We start from the raw sequence: 20,338 nt of genomic DNA on the forward strand, positions 1-20,338 counted from the left end.
ATTGCTATATTCTCTTTGGCAAAAGCTAAGACAACTAGTAAAATTTAAAACATTTTTATGACTTTTCACTTAACCTTGAAGTAAATGACTTTGTATTTTAGAAACTGTGGTGAGGCTTTTTGAATCTTTAAATATAAAACTTTACCTGTGCCCAGTATTAGAGTTGTACAAAGACTATTAATATTTTTATTGTCATACCTGTCTCCAGTCTTGATTCTACTGCTGACTTGCTTTAGATTTCCAAATGCTTGATAGGCAATTTGATAACCTGTTAGCATTTGACTCAGTGCCCCCTCAAATAATAACAGTTTATCTTTTTTATTTTTCCCCATAATAGGTAATAGCTTTCAGTAATAGGGACTTGAAGCCACTAAGTAATCTTTGCCTTTTCTCCTTATGCCCCAGTATCTAATCACTGGTCAGAGCCTATGATGTGTCTTTAAACATCATGTGTTTTTATCCCTTCTACTACCTTGGTGCAAGTCATCAACCTCTGTAACCCTACTCTTTCAATATTGTCCAGATACTTTTATCTTCAGTACCAACTTAGATAACTTGGCAGCTGGGTTAGTTCTCTTAAAGACAATCATCTTTGCATCTTCTTCTACAACTTTCAGTGGCTTACTATTGACAGTGGAATAAATTTAGTCACTTACTTGGTCTTCGAAACCCTGGAGCAAGTATATCAGAGCAAATATTGAACAAACTGAAATACCTGCTGTGTTTATTAGTCCTGTACCTTTGCCTCCCTGAATATTTTTCTGACCAGCCCCATACCCCATCGGACAGTGCTTTACACCGTAGTGGGTGCTCCATGTACATTTAACATATTTGCTATTTTAGTGTTATTTATTTACTTAGGATTATACCATAAATATTCTGATATCAATATTATTTGGCCTGATTATTTTAAGGTTTACATAGTATTTTTGAATAATATATTATGACTTTACTGATAATTTTACATTTGAAAATTTAGATTTTTCTGGTATTTTGGTATATAGTGCTATGATGAGTATCCTGGTATTTGTATCTGTGTATATACAAAAATTTTCTCAGGTAAATTTCTTTTTTTTTTTTTTTTTGTGGTACTGGGGATGGAACCCAGGGGCCTTCTACCTCCAGGCTATACTCCTAGAACCTTTTTTTTTTTCCCCCCCAGTTTGGAAACAGGGTCTCACTAAGTTCCTGAGAGCCTCACTAAGTATCTGAGGCTGGCTTTGAACCATCGTGATTCTGTCTCAGCCTCCCAAGTACTGGGATTACAAGTATGTGCCACCACTCCTGGCTCACATAAATTTCTAAATATATGAGTAAAAGAACTTTTAGGCTTTTAATGCACTCTCCTTCCAGAGAGTTGTTTAAATTATAATTCCCACTAGTGGTGTCTTTCAACAAATACTGTCAGTTTTGTCATTGAAGTAACTTTCTCACTTGGTTTATTTGAGAAAATATCTGTTAAATACCCAAATCTGAATAACTGGTGATTATCATTAATTGTTTCCTGTATAAATGACCTCTCATAAGAAAAACCCTATTCAGTTTGCAAATCAAACAAGTGCTTATATGTTTTTCCTCAGGGCAACCATCGTAGTTTACAGTAGATACGTGTTTTGAGAATTTCCTGTTTTGTCACAGAATATAAAAAGTGTGGTGGCACAGGCCTATAATCCCAGTACTTGGGAGGCAAAGACAGGAAGGAGGATCACAGGTTTGAGGTTAGCCTTTGCAACTTAACAAGATCTTATTTCAAAATAAGAAAAAAATAGGCTGGGGGTGTAACGTGGAGGCAGAAGGCCCCTTGAGTTCAGTCTCTAGTACCAAAAAGGGAGAGAGAGAGAGAGAGAGAGAGAGAGAGGAGAGAGAGGGAGGAAAAAGTGTGTGTGTGTGTGTGTGTGTGTGTGTGTGTGTGTGTATACACACACATATATGTATATATACACATATATACATACATACACATATATGTATGTATATATATAAATGACCCATACTCCAAGATCAAAATTTAAACACATTAATAAATTTTCCACTTTGTGAAGGACGGTCTTAAATACTACCCTTTCCATGTCTGTGTGACCAAGAGTATGATTCCATCTTGGAACTGCTGCCTTGATTGCTGCTGATGTGAGCAGTTTTACTCACAGTTGTTTGTAGCATCATTGCAAATGTCAAAACAGTGAAAAGGGCAAATAACATCTTCTGTCCTCCTGAAGCTAATGGAGATCTCTTGGGTACCTGAAAGGGTGTCAGAAACCTCGAGGGGTCTGTAGAGCACATGGAAAACACTGAAACAGTCTCTATCCATGTTGCTTTCTTGTCCATCTCTTGTTGGCTAATTGAATCTCTTTCAGAGCAGTTTAGGAAGATTGAATTTTTCTCATAGTAAAATAGGCGCATGCTGCAGAGTTAGAGTTATGTTGCTTTTCTACAATTTATCTCCCACGCCAGGTTCATCGTTGGGTCAATTATGAATCCATGCTGAAAGAATGCCTGGTTGGCAGGATGGCAGTTAAACCTGCTGTTCCAAAAGGTAAGCACGTGGTACTGGTGCTAAGCTCGCATTATTGACGTGTGATGCATAACTATGTGTTGTTGTTTTCTTGGATTTCAACAAGTATTCTTTAAATAAGTCATAGAAGAATACCCTTTGAGAATTTTAGACATGGAATTGAAGAAGCAGGAATACTTTGTATAACCTCTTTCTATGAGTAACTCGATTTTTTCACTAAAATTAAAAGTAAATTGGCCAGTCAACTATAGTCTTCCACTACTCAGTTCAGTGAGTTTGTAGTTCAAGGCTTTGTTGCCAGAGGCATCTCAATAGTATGAAAATATAACACAGGCATACTTATATTTTAATCTAGTAGTAAGATAGGAATTTGATAGAAATATGGGCAGCCCAGCCTATGTCCTTGGGTCACATTCTTGTCTGCAGAACGTAATGCAATACCAATAGGGTTACAGGCATATGCAAGTGCAGGTAAACCTGGTGCAAAAGGAAGTTGTGTAACTCTTACCTGATTTTTCCTCCAGTCTAGCCCTACTGGCCCTCTATAAGTATTACCTAGTCCAACAGGCTGGTGTTTCTCCCACTGGAGTGGGCCCTCCAGTTTCTATGTCTGAATTTCAATTTCCTAATTCCTATAGTGATTCATATTGCTAGGAATTACCATTAGTAAAGTTCTTTATACTCTGAGTGTAATAGAGGATCAGTAAGGATTCTTTTTCTTCCTGTTGCTGCAAAACAAATACTACTATGTGGGATTCATAGCTGAATGTACTATTGAGAATGGTGGAAACTGTACGAGATGAGACCTACTTGGACTGAGTACATCCCTTGGGGGGCATGTGTTTGGGCACTATATCTTATCCCTGGCCCCTTTACTGTCTTTCTACTTGCTGGCCGTAGGCAGCTCTGCTTTCCTTCTCTCTGCCCTCACCAAAGGCCCAAAATGATGGAGGCAGGTGACCATACACTGAAACCATGAACCAAAGTAATTCTTTCCTTCTTTAAGTTGTTTTTCTCAGATACTTTGTCACAGTGACAAAAAGCTGGCTGACACAGCCTCCCAAATGCTGGGATTATGTGTGCGCCATGCGCTTGTAATCCTAGCATTCAAGGAGGTAGAGAAAGAGGATCGTGGTTCATGGGTAGCTTCAGCTACTTCGCAATTCAGTTAATCCTGTTTTAAAAAAAAAAAATCCTGTTTAAAAAAAAAAAAAGCCGAGCGTGGTGGTGCACACTTGTAATCCCTGTGCTTGGGAGGCGGAGACAGGAGGATCGTGCAGGTTCAAAGCCAGTCTTGCTGGCTTACGAGACCCTGTTTCCAAGTAAAATATAAACCACACCTGGCTCAATGAATACCATTTTAATTGAGCAAGTTAATTCACAAGGAATTTACCAGATTAAAAAAAAAATAAGTAGACATGAGCAACTAAGAATGATAACCTAGTTCTGAAGCCCCCATTTCCCCAACCCCCTGTGTAGGTACTAGTAACTTAGAGGTATACAGGAATTTTAATGATCACACAAGATGGAAGGAAGACGGAATCTTACATCTCTAAAAGGCAGGAAGTTGGAACTGAGACCCACGCATATGGCTTAGACTCTGCTATGTCATATGAAATAAGGCTTGCAAGGGAAACCCTAACAAGAACTCTCAAGAGTATCTTCTGTATCTTGAACTTATTTATGAGGTGATGGAGGAGAGGTAAGAAGTTTTTGAGAATTTGTAATCATAGTCCTGATAGAAAGCAAAGGCTCACTGTCTGATGCACATGGAAGCCAGTACTGTAATCCTGGTATTGCAAAAAGAAAAAGCTATATTGTACCATCAATGCAGGAAGGAGGACAAGAGCTTTTGAGATTTGCCTCTTACGTTGCCTGGTAGCAGGGGAATTCATATAAAGGGAGAGAGGAGAAGCTGCTTGACTGTTCGATGTTGAGAAAAGAGAGTTTTAGAGTTGTTAGGCACAGGTGTAGAAGGTCATCATGCTTCTTCATGGGTTACATGTTTCTTCAGAGGGGGTAGTCATGTTCTGCATAGGAAGGATTTTATTTATAGTACTGGGGATGAAACCCAGGGACGTTCTACCTTCGAGCTATACTCCCAGCTCTATTTTATTGCTTTATTTTCAAACAGGGTCTAAGTTGCAGAGGTCTTTACTAAGATACTGGTTACAAACCTGTGATCCTCCGGTCTCAGCCTCCCAAGTACTGGGATTACAAATATGCATCACCATGCCTGGCTTGCAAGGGGAATTTTGAAGGAGCTAGCTTCTTTTGTACCTGTTTTATTTTATTTATTTATTTATTTTTTGGTGGTACTGGGAATGGGACCTTTTTGGTGGTACTGGGGATGGAACCCTTCTACCTCTGGGCTACACTCCCAGACCTATTTATATTTTATTTGGAAACAGGGTCTCTTAAGCCGACTAGGCTGGCTTCGAACATGCGCTATCCATCTGTCTCTGCCTCCCAAGCACGGGTATTACAAGCCTGTGGCACCATGCCCGGCCCTGTCTATTGTTTTTATATTAATAGTACCTAGGGATTGAATGCAGGCCCTCACACATACTAGGCAAGTGCCATACCACTGAACTATATATCCAGCCCTTTTTATTTTGAGACAGGGTCTTGTTAAATTGCCCATGCTGGCCTTGAACTTACAGTCCTCTATCCTCAGCCTTCCGAGTAGCTGAGATTACAGGTGTGTGCCACCATACCTGGTTTCCCCTGGTCCTTTTCACTTATAAGTTTGAAATAAGAGGGTGGGAATCAAATATTCCACCTATGTGGTCTCAGGAACCTTAGATCAAGAAATAAAGTGGTCAGTTATTATTGGTTTTCCAAGCTGTCTGGCAAATGTATATGTATATGTAAATGTTAAATGAAGGTATATCTTTCAACCTGAGACCCTTAAAATTCCACAAGTATAGATCAGTTATTAATACATATAAAAAATTGAGAACACATGAGGAAAGAAGTTCAGTGGTAACAAATAGCAGCATTTCTCCCCTAGAGCTTCATTATTCATATTTGTAGTAAGGGTAAGTATGTCTTAAATATGTAAGAAAATAAGAATAAGTTGATAACATGAGTAAAAAATGAGAGCCTGTTAAAAACAACCATGTAGAGCCAGGCATGGTGGTGCACGCCTGTAATCCCAATACTTGGGAAGCCGAGACAGAAAGATTATAGTTTCAAGGACAGCCTCATCAGTGTAGCAAGACACTCAGCAACTTAGTGAGACCCTTTTTCAAAAAATAAGTAAATAAATAGACTTCCGGGAAGATGGCGACCAAGAAAAGCGGGGCTTAAAGAGCCCGCTAACAACCAATCTCCATTACCACAAAATCAGCGCCTTTCATAGCCAGAAAACACCATCACCAGAGAAACAAAAAAATCACCAGGCTCCAGAGAGAAAGCGGACTGAGAACAGAGCTCAGAGCCACAGAGGAGATACACCGGCCTCACGCCTGAGGACGCAGCAGCAGTGCCTTACTGCCGGTGGCAGTGGCGAGTTCACCCGGACAGCTACAGCAAGCTGAGGTGAGCAGCTGCGGAACAGCCAGGTGGGATCTTTTGGCGCAGGGAGCATCTAAAGCTCCCAGTGGCTGAGCTCAAAACACGCTGCAGGGACTCAGAGTGGAACTAAAAACCAGAGAAGAAAAAATACGCCAGCCTCACTACCGAGGGCATAGCAGCAGCGCCATATTGCCACCGGCGGCAGCAGCAGTGAATTCACCGAGTCCAATACAGCTACATCTGCATACTCAAGAACAGTGAGTCAAATTGCGGGCCACAGAGGAGAAATCCCAGTACTGTACTCCCTGGGACTTGACCCAGTGGGGGAGTGGCGGTGGCAGAGATATCACACCATAGGAGAACGTGCAACCTGGCACCCCCCATAGTCTAAAGCATCCTCTATCGACTCCCTGGGTCGGAGACTTTGTGATACAACCCAGTAAAGGAGTAGTGGGGTCTGAGATACCACAGACTCGAGATCCAGAGCACCTTAAGCGAAGTCATAGTGACCCAAGGGAAGAACCCAGAGAAGGCACAAACTTCCAAAATCATGGAAAGAGGAATAACACTGGAGCAATGAATGCCCACAACACCACAACATCAGAACCCGATAAAACAGAAAATCAGAGATTTCTAGAAGATCAAATCAGGAAAATAACTGTAGAAATAATAGAGGTGCTTCGAAAAGAATTCAGAGAGAGCCAAAAAGAGATAAAGGATGCAATTAATGAAGTAAAGGCCTCAATTCAAAGTACAAACAACCGATTAGACCACATGGAGAACAGAATCTCGCTCTTAGAAGATGATCATTCCAAAAATGGACGCATAGTTTCTAATCTAGAAAAAAAAATCCGACAGCAGGAATCTGACATTGAAGAAATATGGGCCCATTTTAAGAGAGCTAACCTAAGAATAATTGGAATAGAGGAGGGAAAAGAAGGTGAAACCAAAGGGATCAACAATCTCTTCAAGGAAGTAATAGCAGAAAATTTTCCAAACATAGAGCAAGAGGTTGATACACAGGTCCAGGAAACTTATAGAACTCCCTTTAGACAGGATCGGAGAAGAGGATCCCCACGCCACATAATTGTCAAAATGACCAATGTGGAAGCCAAGCAGAGAACCTTAAAGGCAACAAAAGCAAAGGACCAAGTGACATTCAGAGGCAAACCAATTACAATCACTCCAGACTTCCCAAACCAAGTCATGAGAGCCAGAAGGGCTTGGAGTAACATATTCCAAACTCTGAAAGAAAACAACTTCCAGCCAAAAATTTCCTACCCAGCAAAACTTTCTATCAAATTAGATGGAAAAATAAGAAGCTTCCATGACAAACAGAAACTGAAGGAATTTATGTCTTCAAAACCAGCGCTAGAGAAAATACTCAAAGAGATTAACTACAAAGAAGAATTAGGTAACACACACCAGAACCAGAGAAACAAGATTTTCCATCCAACAGACAACTAAGATTGGTTATCTGTGGAGATTCATTATTTATGTTAGTCTTTTACCTATCTCTAAATGGTATTGTTTGCCTTTATTGTTGTTAATTTTTAGGATGTCTAGTTAGAATATTAATATACCTTCAGATATAGCATTTGGAAATATTTTATCCCATTCTATTAGTAACTTTTAACTCTGTTTACATTGTCTTTGGATATACAATATTTCTTTATTTTTTAGGGAGTTTGTATACTCTTCTGTTGCCTGTGCCATTGAAACCATATCCAAGAAATCACTGCCAATTTCAATGTTGTGAGGTTTTATGACCCAGATTTTCTCCTAAAAGTTTATAGTCTTAAGATTTATATTTAGGTCTTTTATCTATTTTGAGTTAATATTTGTATATGGGATTAGGTAAGGGTCCAATTTTATTCTTTTCCATGTAATTATTATTTTTCAACAATATTTAGTTAAAAGATTATTATTTCCACCACCAAATGTTCGTGGAAACCTTGTTAAAAATAACTTGACAATATAGGGAAGAATTTAGCTGTAAATTTTTTTTTAACTTTTATTTAACTCCAATGGTTTATATATCTGCCTTTAGAACAGTACTACACTGTTTCAATTATTGTAGCTTTATATGGTTTGAAATCAGAAAATATATATCTTCTAGCTTTGTTCTTTTTCAAGGTCGTTTTGGGTATCTAGAGTCCATATTCCATATTAGGATAGATTTTTTTTCTGAAAAATAAATATATAAATATATGATAGTTTCACCTAAAAAAATAGAAAAAAAATATTCTCTGGTAAGAAAGAAAGCAAAAAGAAATATTGAAATGTTATGTTTAAGTCATCAAAAGCTTGGTATCAGACAAATGAAACTGTTATGTGAGATTATCATTTTTGATTTTGGATAAATTGCTATAATACTAGATGTCAACCACTAAGCCAAGCATGGGAGGGAGGGATAGGGAGAGAATGGGGTGGGGATCGGGTGGGGGCTGACTGGGCATTGTGTGCAGGTATGTCTACAAAAGTATGTATCCCACTATGATGTATGAATACAGTGCACCAATAAAAAAAAAAAGAAAAAATAAATAAGTAAATAAATAAAAATGGCTGGGGTGTAGCTTGAAAGTAGAATGTCCCTGGGTTCATTCTCTAATACAATAAATAAATAAATAAATAAATAAATTAATTAATTAATTAATAAATAACTGTGTGGAATTGAAAAAGAACCAGCTAGAACTCCTAGAAATGTTGAAGCTTATGAAATTCAAAGTGTATAGCATGAATGGTCAAACAGGTTATACATAGTAGAAAAGTTCAGTGAACAGCAAGATCAGACAGTAGGCTGTATGTATGGCACAGAGAGACATGAAAATAGGAAAAATTATTTAGGAAGCATAAGAGGATAAGAGTAATTAGACATAACATTTGCAGTCAGATTTCCAGAAAGAAGTGGTAGTAAATGAGGAAGAGTCGATATATGAAGGCACAGTGGCTTAGAATTTTCTAGAATTAATAAAAGTTATAAATCTGTAAGTTCAGCAATTTCAGCAAATCCCAGGCAAGATTATTTTTAAAAGTCTATATATAGACTCATTGTAATAAAACTGTATAATACCAAAGACAGTGAGATGTGAAAAGTAGTCAGAGACGAATTTACTAACAACTAGCTTTACTTACAACTAGCTTTATTTACTAGCTATTACAACTAATTTACTAGCATAGTAAAAGCTAGAAAACTTCAGAATGATATCTTGAAATTAAAAAAACGACCTAAAATCATTCAATACCAGAAAAAAAGTACATGAGACAAACAAAAACAACAGCAGCACAAGCCCATGAAGCCAAATCAGAAAGGTTGAGGAAACTAAGTATTTTAGATTAAACCCTAAAGAAAAGGAAATTTTAAAATTATAATCAGCATTTCTTCTCACCACTTGGTAAAGAGGAGGGCAAAAGATATATTTTGTACCCAGAATGAGGTATAGACTCAGAAAACATAAATTTATAAAAAGCTTCCTTTTATGCATCTCTATTCCTGGTACTGATTGCTTAAGGCAACCTGGTCTTTGGAAAAGTACACATTTGATGGAGAGATAGACCTGGGTTCTGATTTTATCTCTGCTACTCACAAGTTATTTTTTAGTTAATAGGAAGGCCTGAATGTTTTCCCTCATCAATAAAATGGGGTATAAGACATATCTTGGGCTGGGATGTGGCTCAGTGGTGGGGCACTTGCCTAGCATGTACAAGTCCCTGTTTCAGTCCCTAGCACTGAAGCAAAAAGATTAAAAGGATTAAATAAAGCAGTGCTTCCTCTCTGCTTGTACATAAGGAGCAACAGACAGTGGTGGTAATAGAAGTGGCTGTTGCTGTTGTGGCTACCTTTGCCTCCACTTCGATAGTGCTGGGGCTGTGTGCTTTATATCTCTGCAGTTACTGAGTATAAACTAGCATGTGATGATATACTTTTCCATGCAAAATAGTTCTATTCCTGTGAAAATTATAACTTTATTATTGACAGGACCCATGAAAGAGGTGGAGAATCAGTCAGCTCCACTATGAAGTCTTTTCGGATCATGAATATTTTGCTGGGGTGAGGCCAGTAGCAGGTAGTGATAGGAGAGGACTTGCAAGGCATTAGGAAGCAAAGACAAGAATTGTACAAATCAGAAAGGCATCGGTTGCAAGTAAGGGACTTTAATAGTATAGACTTAAGATCCACACAGGCAAAAATTCCAAGTCAGACCAAACAAGCACCGGATTGGTGGAAAGTATTAGGTAAGATCTAGAAAGATAATCTCAACTCCAGGCTACCTAATGAAAGGGATAAAGCAACTAAAGAGAAATATTTAATGTGTCAAAAATCAGAAGCTGTTTTTACAATACCTTTTATGCCTTTCATGGGGTGGGGGCAAGAAGGAACATCATTCTTTGCTGGCCTGAGGCTTACCAACAGAGACCATAGATAGGATAACTGTCTAAATGGCCAAAGTAAGCCGGGCGTGGTGGCTCACACTTGTAATCCCCACACTTGGTAGGCGGACACGGGAGGATCACACAGGTTCAAAGCCAGCCATGCTGGCTTAAGAGACCCTGTTTCCAAAAATAAAGAAGTATAAAATAGGTCTGGGAGTGTAGCCCAGAGGTAGAAGGGCTTCCAGGAACCTCAGTACCACCAAAAAAATAAAAATAAAAATAAAAAAAAGAAAGGCATCGGTTGCAAGTAAGGGACTTTAATAGTATAGACTTAAGATCCACACAGGCAAAAATTCCAAGTCAGACCAAACAAGCACTGGATTGGTGGAAAGTATTAGGTAAGATCTAGAAAGATAATCTCTACTCCAGGCTACCTAATGAAAGCGACAAAGCAACTAAAGAGAAAGATTTAATGTGTCAAAAATGAACAATACCTTTTATGCCTTTCATGGGCGGGGGAGAAGGATTGTCAGTCTTTGCTGGCCTGAGGCTTACCAACAGAGACAATAGATAGGGTAACTGTATAAATGGTCAAAGTAGTGCAGTTTAGGAGTGAAAGGGGCTCTGTTAGTAATTGTGCTGGTTATCTCTGGCAAACCAGAACATGTATTCACCCTACAATTAGGATTCCTAAATGAAGTGGGAACAGAAGATGAAAATGGATGGAGTGGGAACAGAGAGTGAAGAGACTGTTCCTGAAATGAAGGCCATGGTAGAGATGATGGATTTACTGAAGAGAAATTTTATACATGGGCTTCTTGCAGTATCAGAGCCTAAAATTGTCTTTCAGATGAGGCAACATGTCACTCCCCGCTGCAGTGGGATCCAGAACTGGCATTTTGTGGGCATATCCAGATATTTGGTTCTAGGAGGTTAGTTCTCAGTTTATTTGGCAGTGTTTAGTATGGCAGTACTAAAATACCTGGGTATCCAGGAATAAAACAGAAAAATTAACAGACTCAGAATATAAAATGTAATATTAATGTATCATTATCAAGCAAAGAATCAGCTATTTTTATTATGATTCTTTATTTTTTTATTTTTTATTTATTTTGTGGTACTAGGGATGGAACCCAGGGGCATTCTACCTCCGAGCTACACCCCCAGCCCTATTTCTTATTCTATATTTTGAAACAGGGTCTCACTGAGTTGCAGAGGGCCTCACTAAATAGTAGCTGGGGCTGTCCATGAACCTAGATCCTCCTATCTCAGCCTCCCAAATGCTGTGATTACAAGCATGCTTTATTAAAAGTATGTTTTTAATGGATCCACCTTATGATCTGGCTATACCACTCTTGGGTATCTTTCCAAAAGGGTTGAACTCAGAGAACTACAGTAACATATGCATACACATGTTTATAGCAGCACAATTCGTAATAGCCAAAATACGGAACCAACCTAGGTCTCCATCAACAGATGAATGGATTGCAAAATTATGGGAAATACACACAATGGAATTCTACTCAGCAATAAAGAACAACAAAATCATGTCTTTCACAAGAAGATGGAAAGACCCGGAGAACATTACGTTAAGTGACATCAGCCAAGCACAAAAAGAGAAGGGACGTATCTTTTCTCTAAAAATGCTCAAGCTCGGGAGGATTAGGGATACCAGAGGGACTCCAGTTAATGGAGGAGAAAACTCAGCAAAGCCAGAAAGAAAGGGTAGGGAGGAAGAAGGCTGAGGTTAATAAATGGAAAAGCTACATTCGAATAAGTATATGTATACATGTGAATATAACATTGTTAACCTGGACCCTCATTGTTGGGAGGGAGGGGAAAGGGGAAGCTGGAGGGGTGGGGGGGGAGGGATACTGTGAATAAATGCCATTGTCAACACGATCCACATTATGATGTGAGACTATAGCGCACCAATTTAAAAAAAAAGTATGTTTTTTATTATGCCTTAGGAAAATTTATTAATAATGAGAAACTTTGCTTGAAAAAGTTTCAATTATTGATAATTTATATAGGTGGAACACCTCATTCTCTGATAAAGATGAAAAACAAGTTCTCGCTCTGCCCTTGTTTTTTGGCTGTTTTTATTTTTTATTTTTTATTTTTTTGTGGCTTGGAACCTGTGCGGTCCTCCTGTCTCAGCCTCCCAAGCTCTGGGATTCCAAGTGTGCACCACCACACCCGGCCTGGCTGTTTTTATTGTAACTGTTAATCATATGGCTGTTGTGCACTAGAAATGTGCCTAGTACAAATTCAGATATGCTGCAAGTATAAAATATACTTTGGATTTTAAGCCTTAGTGTAAAAAAAAGAATGCAAAGTACCTCCTAATTTTTACATCAATTGTATGTTGATATGACAATATTCTGGATATGTTAAGTAAAAACTCATTACTAAATTTAAGATATTTCTTCATTAGTTTGGCTAGTAGAAAATTTTAAATTATGCTTGTGGCTTATATTTTATTGCTTTTGGATAGCACTCTTCTAGACCATAAGTATACTTCTAAAAAATTTAATGACATATTTTTTAAATTGTCATATTTTCCAGTGGCATGGTACAGTCTTAGGCCTGTTTCTTTTTAATTTTTCACTGCTCCATCAGAATTTCTATTTATGTTTTTAGGTTTCATGCTTACTCCCTAGCAGTTAATGACTATAAAGAATTTAGAACCACACATTGGTAAAACAGAGGTAGAAAGGGGATTTAGTAGAGCTATCCTAACATCCTCACTTTAAAAGTCAAGATACTGAGGTAGTCATACATACCTTATTAAAGGCCATGGAGAAACCCATTGCTTGAAGAATTCATAGGTGTCTCCTTTTGTAAGACAGAAGATTGCCTTATTAATGTTACGGACATTTGAATAATTTATTTTCCTTTGTTCTTAGCCACTGGCATATCAAGAGAAGTTGCTTTTGCTCTTAGGGGATGCTTAACAATGCCTGCAGACATTTTGGTTGTAGCACCTAAACTATCGATAGCACTGACAGTTTAGGGTCAGGGATGCTGCTTACATCCTACAGTATACAGAACAGACACACAACAAAGAATTACCCAGCTCAAAATATTAGTAGTGCTGAAATGGAGAAGCCCCCTTTCCTTGTATTAGTTGATTATTCTTACAAATGATATTAGTAACCCATGCATGTTATGCTGATGTATAGAAAATGGAAAGCTCCTGGTTCATCTCAGGCAGAGCAGCCCTGGCATCTGTAGAGTCAGGGTGCAGATACACACCAGGATGAGTAGCGTGCTGAGTCACTGATTTTAAGGAGGGCTGTTTACAGTCATGGCACCGTGAGCAAGCACAAGAGAACTGTTCAGTGGGCTGGCTGCCAGCTGACTCTCAGCTTCTGTAGGCTCAGAGTTCTTTCCATTAGGAACCTCAGTTTCCTCATTGGTAAAACAGAGCAATTCAGATAAAGTACAAGCTTAGATTCTAACTTGATAAGGGAGAAGCAAGACAGAGATTGGTGGAGAGAGATGGCCAAGGCGTCATAGTGAAATTGTTTTTCTAGATGAGGAAATTTGCTGTCTCAGTCTGGCTGACTTAATTTATTCTTGCTACCATAGGGTCCATTGTCTGGGAGATATCTGCCAGAAAGATTTAAGGGAAAAGTAATTAAAAATAGGAGGTGGGAAGACTGGTTAGGAAGCAGATGCAGACTTGAATTGGAAATGTGTCTGGTGGTGTTGATGTGATTGACATTTTATTTCGGGTAGCATTTGTTTTGTTTTCAGATCTGTTACTCAGCATTTTATTGCCATGGCAAAATACATGAGATAAACAACCTAAAATGAATATTTAAAAAAAGATTTATTTTGGCTCATGACTTCAGTCCAGGGTTGCTGGCTCTATTGCTTTGGGCCTGAGGCAAAACATCATGATGAGGAATCACAGAGAGACAGACAGACACAGACATCCAGGACAAGATACACCCTTCAGAGACATGCATCCCTGTGACCTACCTCTTCACACGTTTCCTCAAGTTACACCCTTCAGAGACACGTGTTCCTGTGACCTACCTCTTCTACAGTTTCCACAAGATACACCCTTCGGAGACACGTGTCCCTGTAACCTACCTCTTCCAAATGTTTCCACAAGATACACCCTTCAGAGACATGTGTCCCCGTGACCTACTTCTTCCATGGATTTCCATGGGCTCCTCAAGTTTCCACCACTTCTCACTAACACACAGCTGGTGACCAAGCTTTTTACACGTGAGCCTTTTGGGGGACATTCCCAATCCAAATTATGATATCAGACAAGGATAATTTTTGAACACGTGTATATTCACGTGCAGGTGATTCCAAATAAAGAAGGAGTCGTTCCTGAAAGGAAATGACAGAAATGAAAAATAACAGATAAATTGGAGAATTGAAAAAAAATGACTATAGTCAACTGAGGGAGAAAGTAACTTCTGAAAATGTGATATATATGCTATGGTAGTTAAATGAACAGTAGAGAAAAACTTGAACTACTTAAGTACTATGGTACTTTTACAACTTTTAATCCTGCGATTTTTCAGTTTATGTCTATGAAATATTAAATCTTCATTTTACTTGTTAGTAAACTGCTTCAAGGAAATTGAGTAATCCTGAGCCTTTGAAGTTCAAAAGATGTAGGAAATTCAAAGGAGATTCAGAAGGCGATTACAAACATGAATAGTGAAAAGAAAGGTTAATGATAACTTAAAATTATAGAAATTGTTAAACTTTATATTATTTGAGGGTTTAATATGTAACTCTGAAACAAAATCAAGAATCAGGCCTAAATTTGAGGAGTTCTGTTACAGAGATATGGAAGAATTTCTAGAGAAAAAAAAGTGGTTCTTTAACACACTGCAGAGAACCAAGGAGTCTTCTGGCAAGGGTAAGCAGTTAGGGGATACTAGGTTGGTATATTTTGGGCTTTGTAAATAAGAACCCCGGTAATAAGACCGAGCTCATATCTGATAGTTACAAGATACCAACTTTTTGGATTAAAAAAGGGAGGTAAGATAGGTAACTACAAGTTAAGTATAAAGATTGAAACATAAATTCTCAAATTTTCTTTCTAGAATGCTTTCTTCACGATCTTCTGATAAATGGCTATATATTTTCAGAACTTAGCTAAAATATTACTTCCAAAACAGGGTTCTTTTACATTCCTTCCAAATGCAGTATTCCTCCTATGTACTTCTATAATGCCTTCTACTTAGCTCCTTTACAGCATTATGAAGAACATGTTGGCATTTCATATGTAATGTAGTTTAGTTTTTGAGTAAGTAATTCTCAGGATTCAAGAGGTGTTCTTGACTCGCTTCTGTGCATGCATGAAAATAACCATTTCATTAATTTTAATGTAAATCCTTTCAAACTGTCTTTATATCTAAATGATCTGAATATATTTCCTAACTTTTTATCTGATGTTTTATCAGTGTCCCTAAGATGACGACTAGTAGATATTTAATGAAAGAATGAACATATTGGTAAAAGAGATTTTTTTTTTTCTTTTTTATCCTGGGGACTGCACTCAGCACAGGTAAACTAGATTTGGGTCACAGTAAAAATCCTTACTAGCCCTTCCCAGTGAAGAACCAAGTGCTGTTAGATGGCAGGGCAAGCCTTCTAAATGACTCTGACCTCTACAGAGCCAACATTATGAGAAGATACAAATTTGATTATTCATAGGGCCAACCAAATAATGGAATTAGTTATCAAGAGAGAATATTGAATTTATTTTCAGGGAGACAGTATCTCTTATGACTAAAATGATTCAGAAATAAGCATGTGTAAGAATGATACGTGGTCTATTTTTCTATGGCCCAGTTTTAAAAAGAGTTATAAAATTTACACTCATAAAATTTTAAAGATAATATCATTTAAGTGGAAGTTCTCTTTTTACTAGTACTTCTGGTATTAAGAAATGACTTTGGAAAAAAATTAGTAATTTTGTGAAATCCAGAAAGTCTTTGCAGATGCAAATCAATTCATGTCAGGCAAGAAGTAGTCACATGAGATAATATTTTTTTCCTAGAAACAAATTATCTGGGTACAATTTTTCAAAATCTGTGAGCCTCTTAAGTATAAACAAGTTATTTTTTTCATGATAAATGAGATCAAACTGTCAGCTGTTTTCTGCATTGAGGATAGATTTAGCTTAGTTATGTGCTGTGAATTTGCTGTTTGTTCTAAGTTAAAAGAAATAATGAGCCGGGTGTGGTGGCACACGCTTGTAATCTCAGCATTGGGGAGGCTGAGACAGGAGGATTGTGGTTTGTGGACAGCCTCAGCTACTTAGAAGGTCCTTTGCAACTCAGTGTGACCCTGTTTCAAAAAAGTAAAGAATAAAAAATAGGGATGGGGTGTAACTCAGTGGTAGAATGCACCTGTGTTGCATCCTCAGTACTGCAAAAAAAAAATAATAATAATAACAACAGTAGTTTCAATGACAAAACTTTGCATATTTAAAGACTAGATTTTTATCCAGCATTTGATAAACAAAGCTCATTTTGAGGAAACATTTAAATGTGTTTTAAGTCATGTGTCTTTTTTAGGAAGTATTAACTCAAACAATGGCATGTCAAAAATAGGGTCGAGTTTCAAGGGAGACAAATCGAATCTTGGCTTTATTACTGGGACCTGTGGATATTATTCAAGTCTTTGACCTCTGATTGTTATTCTGAAATGAGATTGGATGGTAATTTGATGCATGTTGTTAAAATCCCTTTTGGCTATAAAATGATTATGGTAAAGTGGAGAGAACTACAAGGATGCTCATCTGGTCTTTTTAGTCAATCATTTTCTGACTGCTGAGTGAGATAATTATCGAATTACTGGTGATTAAAATTAGAAGACAAAACTTTGAAATCTTTGATTTAAGGATGTTACTTTCCTTTTTACTCAAACAAAGTAATGTCAATAAGTGCTTTCAGTTTGCCCTTCTATAGTTTATCATCCTCTTTTAAAATTTATTATTTTAAATTCTGACATCTTGCTGAGAGGTTCATTTTAACCATACTGGTATAACACTTGTGGTTATTAAGATATATTATAGCTTTGTGATGGCTGCCACTTGAAGAAAGTGACCAAAAAAGTAGAAAAAAAAAAAGGTCCATTGAAATGAGAGATGAACATTGGTGAAATGGCTGGGCAGGCTCCATAGATGAAGATGAAACACTTATTTGAAACAAAAGCCATCTATTTATTCACCTCATTTCTTTGAAGGAAAAAAAAAACTCTTCAAGAAGGGCTCTATGGATAAATCAGTAAAATGTTCTGCTATTTTTCTTTGACTCTGTAGTATTCTTATATAACTTTTTTCTCTCAAATCACCATACAGACTATCATGAGGAAAAGAGAGTCTTAAATGGTAAGTCATATAAATATACAGTAAAAATGAATCATACTCATATGCTATGTATGGTTTAGTATCACTGAATTGTCTGGGGCATTTAGATTTTTTTTTAATCCAAAAAATACTCTATCTTGCCTAAACTTAGAGAACTTAATAGTTCGTTTGGTGGCATCATCAAACACACAGTTCAGCTGTCCAAAGCTTGAATGCTTTTGTTATTTAAAACAAGACTAAGCCGGGCCTGGTAGTACACGCTTGTAATCTCCGCGCTTGGGAGGCTGAGACAGGAGGATTGCACAGGTTCAAAGCCAGCCTCAGCTACTTAGTGAGACCCTGTTTCCAAATAAAATATAAAATAGGTCTGGGGGTATAGTCCAGAGCTAGAAAGCCTCTGGGTTCCACCCTCAGTACCCTCCCCCCCCAAAAAAAAAGACTAAACAGATCAACTCCCTCAGGATGTGCGCTCACCTCCACTGTTTGTGCGCACATGCCTAATGGCTCATTAGTCTACTCTCCTGGGCCAGTTGCCCTGCCTTCACAGCCATTTAGTATGACTTGGAATTTTGACTGACACTGCTCCCTCACCGTAAATTTTAGTGTAGTGGTCAGTACTGATTTGTGAGATGCATGGACTATTCTGACTGAACTATATTACCATACATTTAGAAATAGATTTTTTTTCCTGTTTACAAAAGAAAGTTATAAGAAATGCTGTTAAGAATCAAGATTGCCAGATGAGTTATTCTTTCTTTTTTGGCTAGATGAAATAGTCTAATGTAGACTAATTTACCTAATATGTGATACCTGAAGTTATCTGATGGTTTAATAAATAAAGGATTGCTTAGGTTTCATCTGATGATTGACTCTTCTGTGATCCTACAAAAAAAAAAAAAAAACATTGCTAATGACTAAAGGAAATGTGGCTTCTAGACCATTATTTCCTTCTACCTCCCTTTGGATGCACTGTATTTAGTGAATACATCATTTAATGGTGGCCTCAAAAATGGAATATAGCACTGCACAGTGATCTGGCCAGAATCATTTTTTTTGTTATTTTTAAATTTTTATTGGTTATTGTATTCATACATCTTTATTTTTATGTGGAACATATTAGAAATGACATACATTTAGATATGCTTGGTACTCTCCCCCCACTTCTCCTTTCCCCCAACAGTGAGTGTCCAGATTAACCATGCTGTATTTATATTTTTACACATATTTGAATGTAGCTCCTTCGTTAATCAACCTCAGCCTTCTTCCTTTCCTATGCTTCCATTCTAGATTTGCTGAGGTTTCTCCTCCATTGTCTGTAGTCCCTCTGGTATTCCCTAGTACTCCCTAGTTTGGGCATATTCGAGAAAACATATGTCTCTTCTCTTTCTGTGTTTGGCTGATCTCACTTAGCATAATGTTCTCCGGGTCTTTCCATCTTCTTAAGAATGACATGATTTTGTTCTTCTTTATAGATGAATAGAATTCCATTGTGTGTATTTTCCATAATTTTGCAATCCATTCATCTGCTGATAGAGAACTAGGTTGTTTCCAAGTTTGGGCTATTACAAATTGTGCTGCTATGAACATAGGTATGCATATGTTATTATAGTTCTCTGATTTCAACCCTTTTGGACAAATACCCAGAAGAGGTATAGCTGGATCGTATGGATCTAGTCCCAGTTTTCTAAGGAATCTCCATACTGGTCTCCATAGAGGCTGAAATAGTTTGCACTCCCACCAACAGTGTAAAAGAGTTCTTTCCCCACATCCTCGCCAGCATTTGTTGTTATTTGATTTTTTTTTTTTTATGCTTGCCACTCTGATTGGGGTTAGATGGAATCTCAGCATAGTTTTGATTTGTATCTCCCTGATGGCTAATGATGTTGAACATCTTTTCATGTATCTATTGGCCATTTGTATCTCTTGTGAAGTGTCTATTCAGTTCAGTTGCCCATTTCTTGATTGGGTTATTTGTTTTGCTAGTATAGAGTCTTTTGAGCTCTCTGTATATTCTGGATATTAGTCCTCTATCAGAGTGGTGTATGGTAAAGATCTTCTCCCATTCTGTAGGCTTTCTCTTTAGGTTCTTGGTGGTTTCTTTTCATGAGAAGAAACTTTTTAGTTTGATGCCATCCCACTTGTTAATTCTTACTTTAATTTCCTGTGCTTTGGAGGTCTTGTTGAGAAAGTTACTGCCTGTGCCTATATATTGGAGTGTTGAGCCTGTGCCCTCCTCTAATAACTTCACAGTCTCTGGTCTAATTTCCAAGTCTTTGATCCATCTTGAGTTGATTCCTGTTCATGGTGAGAGGTACGGATTTAGTTCCATCTCCCTACAAATGGATAGCCAGTTCTCCCAGCACCATTTGTTGAAGAGGCTGTCTTTTCTCCAGTATACAAGTTTGCCTCTTTGTCAAAGATCAATTGACTATAGGTGTGTGGATTTGTTTCTGTATCTTCTATTCTATTCCACTGGTCAGTCTGCCTGTTATTGTGCCAGTACCATGCTGTTTTTACTACTATTGCTCTGTAGTATAATTTTAAGTCTGGGATTGTGATGCCTCCTGTCTAGTTTTTAT

The 20,338-nt window shown here is 37.7% G+C and overlaps 1 protein-coding gene across 1 annotated transcript in view; it reads left to right on the forward strand.

The window, feature by feature from the left end:
* The window catches only part of CYB5R4 (cytochrome b5 reductase 4), a gene marked incomplete at its 3' end in the record, with an annotated part of 79,911 nt that overhangs the window by 19,329 nt on the left and 40,244 nt on the right, over nucleotides 1-20,338 (forward strand). Inside the window, exons 4-5 of the mRNA XM_080700723.1 lie at nucleotides 2,452-2,533; nucleotides 17,751-17,780. Of these exons, the coding sequence (XP_080556849.1) occupies nucleotides 2,452-2,533; nucleotides 17,751-17,780 (112 nt within the window). The remainder of the gene's footprint in view (nucleotides 1-2,451; nucleotides 2,534-17,750; nucleotides 17,781-20,338) is intronic.

This window comes from Muscardinus avellanarius (genome assembly GCF_963383645.1).
Source record: "Muscardinus avellanarius genome assembly, chromosome: 8".
Lineage (NCBI taxonomy): Eukaryota > Metazoa > Chordata > Mammalia > Rodentia > Gliridae > Muscardinus > Muscardinus avellanarius.